This window comes from Physeter macrocephalus, chromosome 11 (assembly GCF_002837175.3).
Source record: "Physeter macrocephalus isolate SW-GA chromosome 11, ASM283717v5, whole genome shotgun sequence".
Classification (NCBI taxonomy): Eukaryota; Metazoa; Chordata; class Mammalia; order Artiodactyla; family Physeteridae; genus Physeter; species Physeter macrocephalus.
In genome coordinates, this window is record NC_041224.1 from 93960448 (window position 1) to 93981469 (window position 21022).

Sequence of the window (21022 nt, forward strand, 5' to 3'; positions counted from 1 at the left end):
TATGCTTGTAGAACTGTTTGCTCCCCTTTGCTTTTATCATCAGTGTACCTCCTTAATCCCCTTCCAGCCTGATTCACTTATCTTGTTATGAGAATAATGTGTAACTTTGTGGCTGAAGACTTGCAAAGAAGGAAGATAACGGGAACTTTTATTCTCAAAATAGTGACATATTACCTGCAGCCACAGATTCAATATCAGCCCTGAGAATAAAGATCCTTGGTACTTAAAAAAAAAAAAATTTAGCTACATTCACTTTATCACATATCCATCCCATCTATCCATCTCTCTTCCATCCATCAATGCATCTTCTTTACTAATGCATTTCAAAGTAGGTTGCACACATGGGTACACATCACTCAGCTTCCTATCATTATACTTCAGCTTGCATATCATTAACTAGAGTTCAATACTTGTTTATGGTTCCTTATTAAGGTAAAATTTAGATGCTGACAAAATGCACAAATATTAAGTAGATCATTAGATGAAGCTGATAAAGGCATTCACCTGTGTAATGTAAACTCCCATCAAAACAAAGAACATTAACACTACCTCAGAAATTTCATTCCTTCAAGTCCCTTCCCAGCCAATCCCCACCCCCGCCCCCAGGGGGTGTACTAACAGAGTTAGGGCCCACCTGTGCCTGAGGGCTGTGTTAGGAGCCTGAGAAGAACCTGTGAGAGGTCTGCCCTTCACCAAGCAGAGATATGTTAAGCTATTTTTATAAGTCTTTTGTGTTAAAAGGACTTACCGGATATTGTAGTCCTGGTATGTAGTAAGTACACATTAAAAGTACCGGTAGTGATGGTGATTGTAGTAGTAGTAATATATAGTAGCATTAATAACAATTTTTATTGAATTTATCATTATTATAATTATCTGAGCTGGTACTATCACAGAGGAAATTCAAACAATAAGATAAAAAGGCAGGAGGATGTGACCAAGATGGCAGAGTAAGAAGAACCTGAGCTCACCTTCTCCCATAGGCACACCAAAATTACATTTACAGAGCAACTATCCATGAGAACTAGCAGAAAAGATTTTCCACAACTAAAGATATGAAGAAGGAACCACAACAGATGGGTAGGAGGGGCAGAGATACAGTATAGTCAAGACTCACACCTCTGGGTAGGCAACCCACAAACAGGAGATTAATTACAAATGCAGAGGTTCTCCTCCAAGAGAATCCAAGGTCAGAGCCCCACATCAGGCTCCCCAGCCCAGGGTTCCTACACTGGGAAGACGAATCCCCAAAACATCTGCTTTGAAGGCCAGCAAGACTTTTGTACAAGAGAGCCAGAGGGGGCTGTAGGAAACAGAGACTTCACTATTAAAGGGCACTCACAAAATCTCACACACTGAGACCCAGCACAGAGGCAGTAATTTGAAAGGCAGCTGGGTCAGAACCACTTGCTAATCTTGGAGAGCTTCCCAGAGAGGCAGGAGGTAACTGGGACTCCTTCTGGGAACATAGATGGTGGCGGCAGCAATTTGGGGGAGCCTGTTCTACCACAAGAACACTGGTGCTAACAAGTGCCATTTTGGAGTTCTCCCTCTTGCCTATTAGTGCAAAGGTCTTATGTGCCCACCAGTCAGTGAGAACCAGTCCCAGGACCCCACAGGCTGCACAGCCAGCCATGCCAGGACTCAGCCTCAGCTACCAGTGGCTGGCAGCCTCAGCACAAAGCAGGGCATGGCCGCCAACTAGGCCAGGGACCAGACCCACCAACCCACAGTAGTCAGCATGCCACAACAGAAGGCCCCATGCAGCCCACGTAGGTGACACCCCTCTGGTGACCAGAGGGAGAGTGCTGCTGGCCCCATAGTATATCTCTTACATCAGTCTAATTCTCTAAGATTGGGAAATGAAACTGATCTAACTAATGTATAGGAATAAAAACAGAATTAGGAAAAATGAGGCAGTAGAAGAGTATGTTCTAAACAAAGGAACAAGATAAAACCTCAGAAGAACTAAGTGAAGTGGAGATAAGCATCTACCCAATAAAGAGTTAGTTCAAGGTAATGATCATAAAGTTGCTCAATGAACTTGGGAGACGAATGGATGAACACAGTGAGAAGTTTAACAAAGAGTTAGAAAATATAAAGAGAACCAAACAGAGCTGAAGAATACAATAACTGAAATTTTTAAAAAATACACTAGAGACTCTGGTGGGGCTAATGGCGGACTCTGGGAGGGCTCACGCCAAGGAGTACTTTCCAGAACTTCTGCTGCCAGTGTCCTTGTCCCCGCGGTGAGCCAGAGCCACCCCCTGCCTCTGCGGGAGACTCTCCAACACTAGCAGGGTAATATGGAAAATCAAAAACTGTGCTGTACCCCTACAATCTTCCCTTGAACTCCCTCCCAAATTTCCGTATAGTAGTTTTAGAAGATTTGCCTTTCTGAATAAAGGTATTTACTACTCCATCTGACTTTTATTTTCATGTAGGATATGAGGTGGAAGTATACATCACTGAGTTGGGACTTTTCTTATTTTTAATATAAGAATCGAATGCTATAAACTTCCCCCAGACACTACTTTAGTCACATCCCACAACTGTCATTGTTTTTTTATTACCTTTAATTTCAAAAAAATTTATTTTAGTTTCCTTAGTGACTTCTTCTTAGACATGTGGTTTATTTAGATGAGTGTCATTTAATTTCCACATATTTGGGAGTTTTCCAAATATCCTTCCGTTATTGATTTCTAGTTTAATTCCATTATGATCAGAAAATATATTTTGTATGACTTAAATTCTTCTAAATTTGTTGAGGCTTTATTTCCCAAAACATGTTCTATCACGGTGAATGTTCTATGTGTACTTGAAAAAAAAAGTGCATTCTGTTGCTTTTAGGTGGTATGTTCTAAAAATGGCAATTAGGTCAAGTTGACTTTAGTATTATTCAGGTGTTCCGTATCCTTTCTGATTTTTCCATCTTCCTGTTTTATCAGTTTTTTAGAGAGGAATACTGAAGTATCCAACTATAAATATAGACGTGTCTATTTCTCCTTTCATTCTTTAAGTCTTTCCTTGTTATATTTTGAAGTTTTACTGTTAGGTACATCAATATAGAATTATTATGTCTTTCTGGTGAATTTTTATAATACTTCTCTTTATCCCTTGTAATATTCTTTGCTCTGAATTGTATGTTTTATGATATTAATATAGTCACTCTGGCTTTCTCTTGAGTAGTGTGTGCATGCTAACGTTTTGCATATTTTTATTTGTAATCTATTTAAATATTTATATTTTAAAATGGGTTCCCTATAGACAGCATTTTAAAATATGATCTGACAATGTTGAAACAGAGCAGGACCCTACTATGGTCCTTCCCCCCATGTCCTCAGCCTGCCTTTTGTCTGTGGAAATACTTTAGCCAAAGAATAAGTTTAATCAGAGAAGTGAGAAAATGCAGAAACAAAGGAAAACAGTCAAAGGAGAACAAATAATAATAATTTAGTCATTAAGCATACTCAAGGACCTTTAGTTCCTTCTCAAGGGCTATAGATAATATTCTGAGCCATATTCTGTGAGCTGTCTTATAGGTACTGAAACTCCCTTCCAGGTGGAAAAAATTAACTACATGATGACCAAACTGAAGCCAAGACATAAGCTGCCACGACTCCGAGAACTGGCTTCAAGGAAATGGGAACAAACCGACCCTGGAACTGAAGACTAAATGTACTTAAATCAAGATGACCCTGATCAGACCACCTCATGATTAGTTTCAAGATGACTGTCGGAGCTGACTGTGCTGTTTTTGCATGTAGCCCCCTCCCTCTGTCTATAAAAGCTGTAGCCAACTGATTGTCAGAGGGAGGAGTCAGCCTTTGGACAGGCATCCGCCCTCCCTCCCTCCCCCCCCCAACCCCGGTTGCCGGCATCCAAAATAAAGCAAGCTTTCCTTTCCACCAAAAACAAAACAAAACAAAACAAAAAAACACTAGAAGTAATCAACAGATTAGATGATACAGAGGAATGGATCAGTGAGCTGGAAGACAGAGTAGTAGAAGAAAAAAAAATTCTTTAAAACAAGGATAGTTTGGGACTTTCCAGGTGGTGCAGTGGTTAAGAATCTGCCTGCCAATGGCAGGGGACACAGGTTCGAGCCCTGGTCCGGGAAGATCCCACATGCCGTGGAGCAACTAAGCCCGTGCACCACAGCTACTGAGCCTGCGCTCTAGAGCCCATGAGCCACAACTACTGAGCCCATGTGCCTAGAGCCCATGCTCCACAACAAGAGAAACCACCGCAATGAGAAGCCCGCGCACCGCCAACGAAGAGTAGCCCCCACTCGCCGCAACTAGAGAAAGCCCCTGTGCATCAATGAAGACCCAACGCAGCCAAAAATAAATAAATAAATTTATTTTTTTTAAAAAAACAAGGATAGTTTAAGAGATCTCTGGAACATCAAGCATACTAACATTCACATTATAAAGGTCCTAGAAAAAGAAGAGAGAGAGAAAAAGGCAGAGAACTTATTTGAATAAATGATAGCTGAAAACTTCCCTGGGAAGTTTTCCTTTCCTGGGAAAGGAAACAGATATGCAGGTCCAGAAAGTACAGACTCTCAAACAAGATCAACCCAAAGCAAAACTTAAAGAGAAAAGAAACTAGTGACACACAGGGAACTCATATGAAACTATCAGCTAGCTGACTTTTCAGCAGAAACTCTGCAGACCAGAGAGGAGTGGCATGATATATTGAAAGTAATGAAAGGGAAAAATCTACAACCAGGAATAAGAATATTCTACCTGGCAAGACCATCATTCAGATTTGAAGCAGAGATCAAGAGTCTTCCAAACAAGCAAAAGCTAAAAGAGTTCAACACTACTAAAATGGCTTTACAAAAAATGTTAAAGGGACTTCATAAAGTAGAAAATAAAACCACAACTAGAAATTTGAAAATTATGAAAGGAAAAATGTCATTGTTAAAGGCAAATATACAGTAAAGATAGTAGATCAATCACTCATAAAGATAGGAGGAAAGTTAAAAGACAAAAGTAGTAAAATCATCTATATCCATAATGAGAAGTTAAGGGATACACAAAACAAAAATATGTAAAATATGACGTCGAAAACATTGAACATTGGATTGGGGGAGTAAAAATGCAGGATTGTTAAAATGCATTTAAACTTAAGAGATCAGCAATTTAAAATAATCACATGTATATATATATATATGTTTTTATGTATATAAGTATTTATGTATATCCTGATATCTGGTCTCCTCAACTAAACTGAAGCATCCAGGAATCACATCTTCTCAATTTTCTATATCCCCCAAAGCACTGGGCACAAGGCTGGACCCATTGTAGATGCTGATTAAGCGCTTGTTATAACTTAAATTTAGAGAAGCCCACTTCCTATTATGACTTATATTTAGAGACCTTGTCCCACAGGTAAGAACCAATCAGTGGCTGTTGGAAGCTATGAACCTTCCACTTTGGGATAACCCTGAAAAACTTCAGGGGCTTTCTCAACTTCACTGATGATAAATGGAGGGCCTGACTTGACATTCCCAAATGAGACACATGTCTAGCTTCTTCAGAGCTAGTGGATCCCTCACCATGCAGCCAGGCTCAGAGAGCCTTATAACACAGGATGGCACCTCCTGAGAACTCCCTCCTTCCCCCAAATAATCCATCATCTCCAGGCTATTCAGTGGCCTCATCAGGAAAGGAAGGTTAAAGCCAACAGCTGGCTATTCTAAGACAGCTTGGATTTAATTCACTGAGTTGGGGAACATCACAATCTGCCACAGCTGAGAATTCCTCCCTGAATTAAGCAAATCTAGAAAAATATTGGTGGTTTCCAAGTCATCCAATAAGATAAATGCTGCACAGAAGGCCCTGGTTCTTAGCATGTAGAGGCATTCTGTGGTTCCTGTGGCTAGAACGTTTTTCCCCTCCCCTTTACTTGGCTTATTTCTTACTTGCCTTCAGGTGTTGAACTAATTGTCCTTCTTCAGACAAGCCAGGGGTCTGGAGGGTAGTATACACTGATCGCACCCTGTATTCTCCTCTGCTGCCCTCAACGCAATTTTGATTAATTTACTGTCTGTCCCAGCTGCCTTCTCCTGCGGAACATAAGATCCATGTGTGTAGGAACTGAGACTGTGTTGTTCATTGCTGTATCCCCAGTGTTTAACAGAGGGCCTGACCCTGAGAAATCACATACAAATATTTGTGTTGAATGAATAAACAAATCCATTGGCTGAAGGGCTTTGCTGACCTGGTTTTAGGTGTTTGACCAATGATCCCACTTTTACGACTGTTCCTGAGGCTTCATGCCCCAGCACCATTGGCTTTTTCACAACAAAATCTCCAATTCGACCATGCTGCCAGTAGTGGACATCTGAGCCGCAGATTCCAACAGAATGCATCTTCAGCAGCACCTCTGATAAGATAAAGGAGAAGGAAAAAACAAGTGAGGGAGGGAAGGACCTCTCTGCCCCTCTGAGGCACCCTGGAGTTTTTCCTCTGGATGAAGGAGAGGGCTTGGTTTCAAAGGCCAGGTACAAGATTTAGATCACAGAGAAAAACAAGCTAAACAGCAACCTTGATTAAGTCTTGTAAGGCAAGAAAGCTTCCACAGAGCAAAATAAGTGCATGTGAGGGCTAATTCTATGCATCAGCTTGGCTTGGCTATGGTGCCCAGTTGTTTGGTCAAATGCTAGATGTTGCTGTGAAGGTGTTTTTTAGATGTGATTAACATTTAAGCACATCCATGTTCATTGCAGCTTTACAATAGTCAAGATATGGAAACAATCTAAGTGTCCATTGATGGATAAAAGGAAAAGAAAATGTGGCATATATACACAATGGAATATTAGTCATAAGAAAAGGAAATCTTGGGACTTCCCCGGTGGTGCAGTGGTTAAGAATCCACCTGCCAATGCAGGGGACACGAGTTCGAGCACTGGTCTGGGAAGATCCCACATGCTGCAGAGCAACTAAGCCCGTGCACCACAACTACTGAGCCTGCACTCTACAGTCCGTGGGCCACAACTACTGAGCCCATGTGCCACAACTACTGAAGCCCACACCTAGAGCCCATGCTCCTCAACAAGAGAAGCCACCGCAATGAGAAGCCCGCGCACCACGACGAAGAGTAGCCCCTGCTCGCTGCAACTAGAGAAAGCCCGTGCGCAGCAACGAAGACCCAATGCAGCCAAAAATAAATAAATTAATTAATTAATTTTTTTTAAAAAAGGAAATCTTGCCATTTTCAACAACATGGATGGACCTTGAGAGCATTATGCTAAGTGAATAAGTCAGAGAAAGACAAATACCTTATGATCTCACTTATATGCGGAATCTAAAACCAAAACCCAAACCAAACCAAAACAAAAACCTACCAAGCTCCATAGATACAGAAAACGGTGGTTGCCAGAGGCAGGGAGTGGAGGGTGGGTGAAATGGGTGAAGGAGGTCAAAGGGAACGAACTTCCAGTTATAAAATAAATCAGTCATAGGGAGGTAATATACAGCATAGTGACTATAGTTAATAATACTGTGTTGCATATTTGAAAGTTGCTAAGAGAATAGATCTTCAAAGTTCGCGTCGGGACTTCCCTGGCGGTCCAATGGTTAAGACTCTGCACTCCCAGTGCAGGGGGCATGGGTTGAACCCTGGTCGGGGAACTAAGATCCCACATGCCACACAATGCAGCCAAAAAAAAAAAAAAAAAGTCCTCATCACAGGAAAAGAAATTTGTAACTATTTGTGTTGACAAATGTTAACTAGACATTGTGGTGATCACTTCACAATATATACAGATATCAAATCATTATGTTGTGCACCTGAAGCTAATATAACATTATATGTCAATTATACCTCAATCAAACAAACATTTAAACCAGTAGATTTTGAGTAAAGCAGATTACCCTCCATACTGTGGATAAGCCTCCTCCAATCCGTTGAAGGGCTTAAAAGAAGTCTGAGGTTTCCTGAAGGAGATGGAATTCTCCTCAAGACTTACCTGAAGTTTCAGCCTGCTGGTTATCTCTACAAATTTCAGACTAGGCAGCTTCCCCCACCCTGTCTCTCTCTATATCTAAGTAAATCTATATATAAATAAATATAAATAATAACTTTTCTCTCAGTTCTGTTTCTTTGGAGAACTCTGATTAGTATACCAAATGAAAGATATTATTAGTAGGAAGAAGTGTGTCAACTAAGAGAAAAAAACTGTTTTCTAGGAGATAACTGCTTCCAGACAATTAATATGCTATGCTTGATTCTTATCTATTCATCAGAGAGGTTGGCACAATCTAGGCTTGCCAATACTTTGTGTGCTATCAGGCTGAGTTCTTCATGCCTTTTATTTTGTTCAAAAGTACACCTTTAATTTAAACCATCCAAAGATTTCAACTGGCATTTCTCCTTCACAGGTTTGAATATAGTGAGATTTGATGATATTGTTGTTGTCAGTTTTCCAAGTTTAAAATAATGATGCTACTGAGCCCCTTTGCTGAATTAAATCCCAAAGGATTACTGGCCTAGTCTGACTGAGTTTACCACATTACAAAATATCCCCCTGAGAAAAAGTTTTGCCTTAGAAAGACAAAGAGACCCAAAGCTCTGCTCTGCACTCAGATGTCTTACACACTGCCCTTGCCACAAACCACGGGAGATCCAACAGGTGTGGCTCTGTAGAACTTCCTTCATCCTTGGCTTTGGTGAACAGAGTAAGAAGTGGCAGGGTGGATCCTGAGATCAAAGGTAGGGAAAAGAGATTAAATTTGAGTTGCTAGAACTCTAGCTGAAATACACCATCATTTCCCCTTCCAATTCAAGGGCTGCAAGAAAGAGAGCAGAATGCTGCTCCAGAGAGAGCAACAGTGAAGGATCCTTTGGATCCAAAACAGCACCCCCCGCCCTTTTATTTTTGCCACCTCTGGAATCCACACCAACTTTTCAGAACACAATGAAGTGTCTCTTTCACTTCTCTGAACGTAATATCTCAGTAAAAACACTGAGCCTTAAATATACATTATTTGGTAAACACTGATAGAAACAGCTATTGTCTGTAATCTTATTGCTATAAATCAGTAACCCAACTGGCCTTTGAGTAGCAAAGCTCTAGAGGCTCCAAGAAAGCTGCCTTCAATCTGATGTTCACACAGAAGCCACAGTTCTGGGGTAAGGTGGGACAAGGTGGAGAAGCACACCCCCAACTCATCAAGGACAGAAAGAGACCCGAGTGGCTGGGTGTGGGATGAGCTATCTATAGACACCTTGCCCACAGCCTCACTTCCTGCTGTGGGACTCCAGAGATGGAAGGAATTAGAAAACTGTCAGTTGTGATCTGCCATAGCTAAGAGGGTAGCATGACCTCCAAAGGTACAGACACCACCCCGGGAAACGTGCACGTCAGCTCAGCTCAGCTCAGCAGGTTCGGCCAGAAGGAGTGGAGCAAAGGTGAAAGGAACCCTGCCCCAGTGTGCTCACCCGCTTTCTGCTCCTGATTGATTAGGGTAGTAGGGTAGGGCTGCATGGAGCCCCTCCCATCCCCACTGGACAGAAGGTCCTGGTCTTCCTGGACCTTACTGGGTGTTCCCTTTTGTAATTAAAAGATTAAGATCTATAGACTCACTCCTTTTCAAAGTTTGGATTAGGGTTAGAACATGATTCAGCCACCCAAATATAAGCCACCCAAATATAAATCACCCTCTGGCTTAAAGAGGACAGAGTAACTCTGTCATTAGTTCAAAACAGGAACAATTCTGCCTTTGGTCCATAAATTGAAGAATTTTATGTCAAAAACTCTTTGGGACAAGTCAGCAGTTTGATATGGTAACTCTCTTGGTTCTACCAGTTTCTATTATTTCATGTAGCAGCCAGATTGAATCTATCCAGTCATGCTGGGGACAATGGACTATGTTGAAAGCCTCACAAAAGCATAGTTTTTAATGGAGGTTTTTAAGTAATAAACAGTAGGAAAAGAGGGCTAAATGAGCAATGCACATGTGTCTCCAGGGTAAACAATAAGAAACAATAAAATATAAGGCAAGTACTCCAAGGACCTACCATTTGGGCCTGGTTCAGGGATAGGATAGTTCTCCTAAAGGAAACAAAATAGAAAAACCATTTAGTATGCATAATAACTTTACCTTACGAACATTTTCAATCTTTTTTTAAATTAAAGTTTCATTCAAATACTTCTTCTTATAATTAACACAGACTCAGACCATACTGCTACTGGGTGGATGCCTGAGGGGCTACCCTGAATACTGCTGACTCTAACTTCTGACCTCATCCCACCCACTGGTGCAATTTGCTGTGGACCAAGAAAAAGTATACTACTTGCACACCCTGGCAGAAAGGATGCTTCTGGGTCTCTAATATGGAATGTGGAAAATACATCCTTAGATACAGATTTGTTTGGTCTGGCAAACTCATACAGGGCAAGGATGAGGTGTTTCTGGCAGTTGCATAGGAGGGTTTTTGTCTCTAGATAGGTTGGAAAAAGTGTGTGTGCTCCGCTCATTCACATCAGTGCACAGACCAATAGTTGTTACTCTCTTCCAAAACCTCCCATGAGGTGTTTTAGAGGCCCCTTGGGAACACATAGGACCTGCATTTTGCCCACTCTCACCGAGTTAAAAAGCAATCTGGGAGCTTCCCTGGTGGCGCAGTGGTTGGGAGTCTGCCTGCCGATGCAACGGACGCGGGTTCGTGCCCCGGTCCGGGAAGATCCCACATGCCACAGAGCCCGTGAGCCATGGCCGCTGAGCCTGAGCGTCCGGAGCCTGTGCTCCGCAACGGGAGAGGCCGCAGCAGTGAGAGCCCCGCATACCGCAAAAAAAAAAAAAAAAAAGCAATCTGGTGTTCACAGCTATTTATGATGAGGATGATGATAATTTACCAATGATCATTTTTTCCCACTGCCAACTGGCTAGGAAATTCCTGGTGACAAGGAAGAAGGGCAGTGAGTAGCCAAATCCAAGTGTTCATTTTATTAATTCTTTGAAGGCAGCCAAGCAAGAAGGGATGTAAAAAAAGTGTTCACTGTACATACTGTGCCAGACAGTCTACTGGGCTTTACATACATTACGGCACATGGCCACCATTTGCAGATGAGAAACCTGAGGCTAGGAAGTTAAATAACTTGGTCAAGGTCATATGGCCAGAGTGGATAAACCAGGTCTAATCCCAGGTGTGTCTGACTCCCAAGCCTGCCTCACTGCATCCCACTGCACCCCCAAGGTGGAATCTGCCTTTTCTCCTTCAGTGGTGATGTAAGGAAAGTCAATCAGGGAATGAGAATTTTGGAACTGGGCCCAGTGCACACTGCTCTGGGAGGAAGCACTGCTCAAACCTTGCCTCCTTCAGAGGGCCTTCCCCCAGATACTTTTATGGGTAGCAATAAATAATCCTAGGGCTGGGAAGGGATAGTTAGGGAGTTTGAGATCGACATGTACACTAAAATGGATAACCAACAAGGACCTACTGTATAGCACAGGGAACTCTGCTCAGTGTTATGTGGCAGCCTGGATGGGATGGGAGTTTGGGGGAGAATGGATACATGTATAGGTATGGCTGAGTCACTCTGCTGTGCACCTGAAACTATCACAACATGTCAATCGGCTATACTTCAATATAAAAAAATAATAATAATCCTAGGGCTATTTTGCTAGCAAGATAAGTACCTAGTTGCCAAAGACTATGCCTTCCATCTCTGGCACCAGGTACAGTGCCCTGCTCCAAACCTGGGGGGCTTGTACTTGTTAAATAATCATCCTCCATAACAGTATTTCCACAGGAAGTCTAAGGTTCTTGCTCATTGGAGATTACCAGCCCTTTCTGTTGTAACAGCTCAATGCTTATTTGAACTCCCTGTCTCCAGTGAAACAAAGGTCAAAGGGATAATGCTAATGCTGATTAGCTAACACTGACCAACTTCCTTTTATCAGGTCCTGTGCTAAGTGCTGTGTATGCATCACCTCAGCTCATCCCTAGGACAATCCTATGTAGAGCCTTTATTATTATACCATTTTTTGTATGATGAGGCTGAGGAATGGGGAGATTTAGCAATCTGTCTATAGTAACACTAAGGTAGTAAATGATGGAGCTGCATCCAAAGCAGCATGACGTGGGGGCAAGAGGCAGCTTTTTCATCTCTTAATAAATTTGGAAGGCAGAGAGGAAAGAAGGAAGGAAGGAAAGGAGGGAGGGAAGGAGGGAATCCATCTAGGCCGGGCAACTCCAGATAGCTGGCTGTCACCAAAACCTTTCTCAAAATTGCTGGTTCCACACCTGGCATTACACAGTATCAGGGACTGCTGTGTAAAGTCCTGCTTCTGTTACACAGAGTAAAATTTAAAATGCAGGTTAAATTGAAACTAAAGAGTAAGTAAGGCCTTTTGTTTCAAACATGGAACTGTACTCTCCCCCACCCTCATAGCCCCCTGAAGGCACTAGTAGGCAGCTTCCCAGGCACTGGGAATTCCACAGCATACTCTTCATATCCTTGGCTCCAACCAGGCCAGGCCCAAACACCCTATTTGGGGTGAAAAGGTGGTAAGAGCCAAACTCAAAGCAACAGTTGGGGACACCAAGTTGCCCTTGGGTCACTAGAGATTACTACTGTAAATGTCTGTTGGAATTAACAGAGCTGACCAACTTTGCCCTTACCACCTGGGCAAAGCTGCAGCGTCTCTCCTGGACACCAGAGGGTGCTGTGCTGATAACCTGGTTTTTCCTTAGTAGCAGAACACACATTATGGAGAACTTAAATACCTCTCCCTGAAAACCAACTTTCTTTTTTTTCTCTTTCTTGTTGATTCTAATCACCCTTACAGCTCAGTTTGGCTCCTGTCTCCCTTCTCTGCAGGAAACATGCCACCTAAGCACAAGACCATGTTAAGATCAGTCTTTAAGTTTGTAAATATTAACCTAAGCGTGGCTGCAGGGCTCACAATGTCTTCAAAAGTTATTACAAGGGGATTCCCTGGTGGCGCAGTGGTTGAGAGTCCGCCTGCTGATGCAGGGGACACGGGTTCGTACCCCGGTCCGGGAAGATCCCACATGCTGTGGAGCGGCTGGGCCCGTGAGCTATGGCCGCTGAGCCTGGGCGTCCGGAGACTGTGCTCCGCAACGGAGAGAGGCCACAACAGTGAGAGGGCCGCGTACCAGAAAAAACAAAAAACCTGCTTTTCATTTATGGTTCCTTGGTATGATGTTGGCTAAATCCTGTTTACTTAATCTCCTTTTCTGTCTCAGATTATGGTGGTGATATTCTTTCATTTATCCTATTTCTCATGTATCAAAATTTCTTAGCTCCTCTGAGATCTCGAACTTTCACTTTTAACCCCCTGCCCCCTTTCTTCATTCCCAAAGGTTTTGTAATCAGGCATATTCATAGTTTCCTGAACAGGATTTCTTATCTTTCTGTGAGTGATAGTGACAAGGGGGTAAAGAGGAGTTGAGTAACCGTTCTTTACTGAGTTATGTAAGTTTTACAGCATTTTTCACTGAAATACTTAACTTACATATTCTCCTTTCTATGACCTTCAGGTCTCCCCACCACTGGCACCACCACCACAAATAAATCACGGAAATACTTCAGGAAGAACTCTCTGTGGGAACACAGAATCATCTCAAGTGCCTCTCACATCCTAAATGTTATCTTGCCTTTCCTAAATATATTTTCTCAAATTAGCTTAAATATATATTTCCTGAATATACACTATTGGCCCCCTTTCCTCAACTTCCAGCTGCACATCTGAGTTCATACCCTCAGTACATCTTGCCTGGATTGCAGCAATGGCCTCAACATGAGGAGAAATTAGAAGACGCCCTTTCCCTCCTCCAGACAACATAGCTGGTACAGTGGTGAAGAACTCAGACTCTGGAATCGCTGTCTGTGCTGAAACCCAGGCTCCCCTTCAGGAGCTGTGTGACCTCGGGGCAGTTACATAACCTCTTTGTGCCTTCAATTTCCTCCCCTGTATAATGAAGATAATCATAAAACAGAGTGCCCTTGGGAATTCCCCACCAATCCACTTGTTAGGATTCCTCGCTCTCACTGCCAAGGGCCAGGGTTCAATACCTGGTCGGGGAATTAAGATCCCACAAGCCATGCAGCACGGCCAAAACAAAACAAAAACAGTGCCTGACTCCCAGTAAATAAATTAGCTCTTATTACAAAAGAAATAAAATCAAAATCCTTTCTGTATAATCAGCTCACAATACGGTTGAACAAGCTCTGGACAACCTTGTCCTTTTCCTTTTGAAAAGGGTAGTTTTTAAAAATTGTTTTGGGGAAAAGCTGTATTTCTCTTGTTTTCACATCAATATTAAGAGAACTTGACTGCTCCTTAAAAGGCTGGAATTCAGAAGAAAGTCAAGTAGGATTCCAGCAGTGTTTTTAGGCTTGATTCTATCAGTTGAGTGTAAAAGCCGTGCTCCCTGCCTTAGAGTAAGTGACAACAGGCAGGGCTAGGAGAAAGCAGCCAGTTTTGCCCTAGGTCCTTGCAGCCCACCTTTGCCACCTGCTCTGCCTGCCAGGTCTCCTGTCAACCTGTTGGCTGGCTGCCCTACACCCTTAAGGAGAGCAGAGCAGACAATCTTACTTTTGCTTCCCTCCCTCCTCAACTTTCACCCTCCCTTCAGGGCTTGAAGGGTGTTTTGAGGGTGGGAGGAAAATCCAAAGGTTTCCCATTTGGCCACTTTATCCTAAAAGGCTTTGTTCTAGCCGCATTGGTCCTGTCCTGGCAAACTCGGGGTCAAAGTAGAAGGGTCAGACACTCTCCCAAAGTTCACTGAGCCAGTCTCCAGCCTCCAGCCCAGGCTCTCTGGGCTCCAACCAGCCTTCTGCTGATAACAATCTTTCCAAAATGCAAATTCATTTAAAGTGCCCAGTGGCCCTGCAAAATTCTAAACCCCTCATTTTGCGGGCTACTTGCCTCCTTGCAAACCTCCTGCAATTCCCAAACCACCGCACACTCACTCCCTCACCTCAAGGGGGCCATTTCTCCACTGGCCAATTCCCCTCCTTCTTCACTGAGATCCCACAGGAGGTGGGAAGTGAGGGGAAGGGAGACATCTAAATGACTTTCTAATTCCTGTGGGAACTCAGGGAGATTTTAGGTTTGGGTGTGTTGGGATTGTGGTGTCGGGGGACATCCAGGTGGGGTTGTCCAATAGGTCGTTGTACTCCTGGGACTGGGGATCAGACATGGGTCAGGGACAGAGACTCATGAACATGAATCATGAACATGGAGAGAAACAATGACTTCCTGAAAAAAGCCTTCCCTATCCTCACCATCCTTCCTCTCCTGAGCTTCCCCAGCACCTACAATTGAATCCATATGGGATGGTTAAAGGATTATTTCTCAGCTGTGATAAATAAACTATAAAAAAATTCCTCTTAATTCAAAATGTATGAACATAACTATACATGAACCTATTAGATGCTTCTTTATTTAAAGCGAAAATATGAATACTCTGAGCTTGGTTGGATGCTCTAGCCTATTAGTATCACTGATTACGTGCTCATTGTGTTCAGGTCTATGTAACTGAACATTTACATTTCTAAAACATTATTGAGCCGAATATCACTTCACAAAATCCAACCATATTTTCTCCAATAATTAATGTTCTTCCTGTAAATCTGGTTTGGGGAAAACTGCCAGCTTTAACAGCCACACTAAAAGACTCAACAAGTGGACGCCAATACTGTATATAAGAGTACGTATTTTTCCTCCGAAATTTCTCTATCATGCAATTTTAAAGAAATTTCCCCCACATGCATCCATAATTCTAGTTTTCCCCACAGAACAGGGTTACTTTTACCAGGTCTCTTAGGAGTGCTAGGACTTATTACATAAAATGTTAAAATCCTATTTGTGGTATTGTTTACTGTTCCTCCTGCTTTTAGGGGAAAATGTTAGCTTTCTACTTCTTGGCCTTTTGCAGACAAAGGCACTGCCCTTCCATAGGAGTTGGCAGAGATGGCAGTATTTGCTGGATTTAACTGCCTATTGTTTATCTGGTTGGGTTTTGTTTTATTGTTGAAACATAATTAAGATGAAAGTGAAAGGAGGAATTTTTTTAGGCTATTTGCTACTACCTAGTTTTCTCTTTTTCTGAAGGAGTTTTAGATTCTGTTTTCAGCCTCAACTGCCTCTGACAGATAAGTCTAGCTCAGGTATTAAAGGGTTAAGTGGCCTGCATTTCCTCACTCACAGTAATCTCCCAGTTTAACACAGCTTTTCCTTGAAGCCTTTCAGGGCCCTTTAATTTGATTCTATAGAAGCAAGCAGCTCTGTCTACTAGTAGCAAAACCAAGGAGAGACCTGACATTTAGGACCATTCCAGCTGCTGTATGTTCACACCCCCCTCTTTCTACAATCTCCTCCTCCTCATCCAAAATCTTAACAGCAATGTGTATACGCAAGGAGGGGATGCCTTGAATGTGCTGTATTACAGATACAGAATTATCTTACTTTTTAAAATATCATTACAGATTCAAAGCAATTCTTTTGACATCTGGCATAATACATTTCCTCACAGAGCAAAACCTCTAAGGAATATCTTCATGGTACTCTGATTAATGTTTAAACTTGATGCTGACACACTATTTTCTCTGCCCTTTGTAATTAAACAACATTAACCCATCACCCTGAAATGATTCTTTTCCCTTTAACTTGTTCTCTTCTCATGCAGCTAATCATAAAACAAAAATGTGACTACATCCCCTGCATGGTGTCCACCTCGCTTCTCCTGTTCTCCCTGTCCAGATGCCTGGAATCTGATAGAGCTGGCTATCAAGAATAAGGGAGATAACGTGTACTCAGTATGCTCCATGGATTGGCCCTGATAGGTGATGCAATATGCACAGAAATTGGTAGGAGCATTTAGAAATGTTTACAGCACTCTGACATTGCTGCAGCATCCAAATGTTGGTACAAACATATTGGTCCATGGCCAACTGGAAATAAAAATAAAATTCGTCCTTCATCTCTGATACTTTGTGAAGCACAAACTATCCCATCAAACAGCTTCTTCAAAGAAAAACTAATTTGACTATTTGATATCCCAACTCCATGAACTAGTAATTCAGAGAAAGAATTCTGTAGGGGAGCAGAATTTGCCATCCCCAAATATGTCTCTAGGGCATATTAATTATTTTAAGCTGGTTATTTTTTTAAGAAACAGCAGATTTGGGAAAAGCTCTGAAAACCCAAGTGACACATTTGTAAGGGAAATCTCCACTTATAAGGGTGTCTCCCTCAAAGTACCAAAAAGAAGAGGAGGACCAAATCTCTAGAAACCCATCAGTGGAGAAGGCAATGACTTAAAACTGTATAACAACCTTACCCTTGTTTTCTGTGCTTTTCCTGGCAACCTCCCATAACTGACTCTCCCCGCCCTCAACATCCTCTTTTCTCTTTAGCTGAGGATGGTATTTAGGGTGAGGGCTTTGGCCATTTTGGCAACTTTCTCAGTTTTCCTGGGCCTCTCCCATGTATACATGTTAATAAAACTTTGTTTTTCCCCTGTCTCATGTCAATTTAATTCTTAGACCTGCCAGAAGAACCTAGAAGGGTAGAGGATAATTTCTTACTCCCCAATACCATCTAATCCTCACACAACCCAGAGGTGAGTACTACTATCATCCCCATTATACAGACAGAAAACTGAAGCAGAAAGTAATTTGGCAAGTCATACAACCAGAAGCAGTAGAGCTGGGGCTAAACTCCACTCTGGTCCCAACCTGGCTTGTGACCTCGTTACTGTTTCCATTTGAAGAGATATCAGCCAGCCGACCCTGTTTGCTGATAGGCTGTTCGTCTCTATGCATCAGCTTGGTCACCTCTTCCATTGCTCCTTAAAAGTCCACACGTTCTCTATTTAAAATGGTGTGTGTGGGGGGAGGAGGGGATATAGGAGTCCTAAGTCCTCATGATAAGGGATGATATAAAGAAACCGGCAGTCTCTCAGTATATACATGTGTATACACACTCCCACCCTCTCTGATTTACCACCCAACTTATAAGTGCCCCAAAGCCCAAACCACTGTGCAGGCCCAAGTCCCCAGGCCAAGGAGCACTGCCTCCGCCCTTGCTGGGACTGTGGTGATCACTAGCTACTAGTAGTGAAGGAGTTTAATTTTTCCTTCCCTGCAGCCACAGCTTGGAGAAAGAAAAGGGAATCCTGCCTTCTCCACAGGCAGGTAGGAGGAAGGCTGGGTGTCAGGTTTCCTTCCTGGTAGGTAGGGGACAAGTTTCAAGTGGCCCAGGTCTAGCCCCATTTCAACCCCAAACCACTTAGCCTATTTGCTTTAAGGAAGAGGGTGCAAGGGCAGAGATACCCTACCAGGGGGTTCCCTATGGAGGCGCTGGGGGACGACCATGCTCAGGAAGGAGTGGTGAGGGCCAGAAGGGTCTGTGTTGGGTTGCAAGTGTCTCCAGATCCCTAGAACCAAGGTAATTTCTCAGACACCCCAAAATGTCCTGTCCCAGAGACATCTTAAATTCGAGCCTGATCTCATCATTTTAATCTACTCTCCTTGTCTAGTAAATGAACCCCATCACCTCCAGCAGAGCTGGGGTCCTCCTGAATCCACCCTGAATGAACCCTTTCACCCAGTTAGCGTACAAATCCCACAACCATAAGCTACATTCTCCAGCCTATCACATTCTCATCTCTTTAGGATACACTCACCCCAATCCAGCCCCTAATTTGGTCAGGGAGTGGATTCTAAGGCACAGCTGATAAGACCAATTTTAGGTGAGACTCCCCACCCTCCCTCTTCTTTATTCAAGGCTTTGTTCTACAGAGCCACATAAACAGTGGCTGAGCAGTGGGAGAGCCTGAGTTTAGGAATTAAGGTAAAGCAGATCCTGGGGTTGTAATTACAGTTCTGCTTATTATTAGGTACATGACTTTAAGGCAGGCCCTGAGCAGATGGAGAGGCAGAGCCTGTCTACCTCTCCAGCTTCACTACCAGTGCATTCAGTGCATCACACTATTTACAGGACCAGTAAACAAGACTTGCGATTTTGTACTTCACTTAGTTTGCACTTGCTCTTCCACTTACGTGAATGACCCCCAGTTTCTGTCCAAGAAACAGCTAAGTAGCATCCATCTCTTCCAGGGCCTCTACCCTAGGCCAAGGGCACCCTGTGAGGCCTTTACTCTCTATGCTCCATCAAAGCCCTCACACAGTTTTATTGTTTACAGCATCTGTCTGACTCCCTAGAGCAACTTGGGGGTAGAGGCTGTGTCCTCCTCCTCCTCCTCTCTGGACCCCCAGCCCAGTGCTTGGCACACGGCAGGCACCCTCTCATCTAGTAAATGTTTGTAGAATGCAGGACTGAGTTTGAAATCACTCTGTAAGCTGTGTAGAGCTGTACCACTTTCCTTTCTTCATAATACCATCTGGCATTTGCAGCAATAAAAACTAATAGTGTCACTTTAATTCAGGACCTTGGGTGGAAGCTCCAAGGGGAGTAGAAAGAACACTGGAATGGGAGTCTGAACCTCTGGGTTCTTTTCTGGGCTCTGTTAACTAATGAAGCCTGTCACCTTGGGGATGGCACTTTCCTCAGCTGAGGAAATGAGTTGGCTCTGGGCAGAAGTTCTTAGTCTGGGGTCCACAGACCTCTAGAGGGTCTATGAAGGAGAGGCTTAAAGGAAGTCCATGAACTCTCTGAAATTGCTGCCAAACTCCATCTGTTTGCATTCTGTGGGGAGAGAGACCACAGATTCTCAAACAGTCAAGAACTGCTAATCTGGATACTTTCCTGAGTCTCTCCAATCTAGACCCTGGTGCATGTTCTCTGTGAGGGGGAAGGAAGTGCTAGGGAACAGCAGAGATGGCCGGCACTGGTCCCACATACCCACTGCCCAGGCCCGTCCGCGAAGGGCTCTGTCAAGGGAGCCCTGGCACAACCACAGGGCTGACTCTGCAGCTCCCAGAACTTCGGCCCCATGAGCCACTGAGCAGAGGCAGGATCTCGAGTGGAGGAGACACACACATAATGCTCTTAAAGGGACAGGGGAGCAGCATCAGAAAGGAAAATGGCTGGAACATGAACCAGATGTGGACTATGGGAGGTAAGGAGGAAAAGAGCTTTAGAGACATGAAGACTATCAAGATCCAGAAATCTGGCACAGGCATGGCGAACACCAAGAGTCTTGGAGATGGAGACCTGTGCTGGCAGGAAAGTGGAAGAAGCTTGCACTTTCTGAGTATCTATTAAGTGCTAGGTACTCCGCTGATCATAATAATCCTGCAAAGGAGGTTTTATCAGCCCCAAGCATGAAAGATTAAATACGAGTTCCACCGCTTTTAAATGTCCCTATGGCCCCCCTTTCTGCCCTGCACTGTCTACTCAGAGAAGAAGTTCAGCACGTGTCCTAAATCAGGCAGCCTTTCTGGTATCTCTTCTGCAAAGCGCAATGACAAGAGGCTGGACTATGAATCTGCAGCTGGCAAAGGAGGAAGAAGGCTTCAATCATTTTGCAACCTTCCTGGGTTCTGGCCACGTGCCGGCCACGGGGCTAGGTTCCGGGAGGCACACGACAAGAACCCTGCTCTTAGCACCTTAGAACTAACCGCCTACCGTGCCCCTCCCCCCAACATGGTAACCAGCTCCTATCTGGGCGGCCTGGGCGCGCAGTGTGGGGCCCGCACCGCGCTGGAATTGGCCAGCTGAGACCGCGGCTGCGCTTGGAGGTGAATAGGGCAGGAACGGGCTAGACTTCCCACTCCCATTCCAGTTTTACCAAGCGCAGGTCTCCGGGTCCGTGTACCACCAGGGAGAGGTTCTCGGGCTTGGCCGCCGCCATGTCGCTCTCTACCTCTCTGGTCCGCCGAGGCTGCAATCCGCAGCTCTTGAGGTGGCTCGGTTGGCGGCCCCGTGCAGAGCTGGGGATAAGGGGCGGTAGGCTGGGCTTTGCCTGGGAGCGCGCGCCCGACCCGGGGCGGGGTTTCCTAGTCCCTGACAGCCGGGGCGGGGCTAGCGGGGCTAGCGGGGCTAGCGGGGCTAGCGGGGCGGGGCGGGGC

The 21022-nt window shown here is 43.9% G+C and overlaps 1 protein-coding gene across 1 annotated transcript in view; it reads right to left on the bottom strand.

Annotated features, from left to right (window-relative positions):
* Nucleotides 1–20961, bottom strand: part of SORD (sorbitol dehydrogenase) — a 35186-nt gene extending 14225 nt beyond the window's left edge. The window contains exons 1-3 of the mRNA XM_007121389.3: nt 20743–20961; nt 10033–10066; nt 6232–6396 (exon numbers count right to left, since the gene is read on the bottom strand). Coding sequence (XP_007121451.1) covers nt 6232–6396; nt 10033–10066; nt 20743–20805 — 262 coding nt within the window. The 5' untranslated portion in view covers nt 20806–20961. The remainder of the gene's footprint in view (nt 1–6231; nt 6397–10032; nt 10067–20742) is intronic.
* Nucleotides 20962–21022: the final 61 nt, after the last annotated feature.